Source organism: Varanus komodoensis, unplaced genomic scaffold, assembly GCF_004798865.1.
Source record: "Varanus komodoensis strain SLA01 unplaced genomic scaffold, ASM479886v1 scaffold43, whole genome shotgun sequence".
NCBI classification, from domain to species: domain Eukaryota; kingdom Metazoa; phylum Chordata; class Lepidosauria; order Squamata; family Varanidae; genus Varanus; species Varanus komodoensis.
Window position 1 is genome coordinate 7,783,639 of NW_025335985.1, and position 355 is coordinate 7,783,993.

General features: G+C 79.2%; 1 protein-coding gene across 1 annotated transcript in view; it reads right to left on the minus strand.

The window, feature by feature from the left end:
• LOC123030207 (valosin containing protein) overlaps window positions 1–355 on the minus strand; it is a 19,274-nt gene extending 18,919 nt beyond the window's left edge. Inside the window, exon 1 of the mRNA XM_044443933.1 lies at window positions 164–355. Coding sequence (XP_044299868.1) covers window positions 164–180 — 17 coding nt within the window. The 5' untranslated portion in view covers window positions 181–355. The remainder of the gene's footprint in view (window positions 1–163) is intronic.

Below are 355 nucleotides of genomic sequence, written 5' to 3' on the forward strand. Positions count from 1 at the left end.
CCACGCGGAAGCCGCGCAGGGCGGAGGACGTGGCGGCTCGCGGGGCGGGATGCGCGGGGCGACGCGGCGGCGGCGGGCCCGCTCCCTCCGGCGCCGCATGAGGCCGGGCGAGGCGAGGCCTGGCGTCGCCTCAGCCGCGTCCGCGCCCCCGGCCGGCACTCACTCGGCTCCCGAGGCCATGGCGGCAGGGCTCGGCTGCAGCGGTGCTCGTGGGCTCGGCCTGGCGCCGCTCGCTCGTCTGTCCGTCCGTCCGTCCGTCCGCCGCTCGCTCGCTCGCTCGCTCGCCGCCGCCGCCGCTCCGTCCTCCGCGGAGCCTCTCGCTGGAATTCCCCTCACAGGTCAGACCAACGCCGAC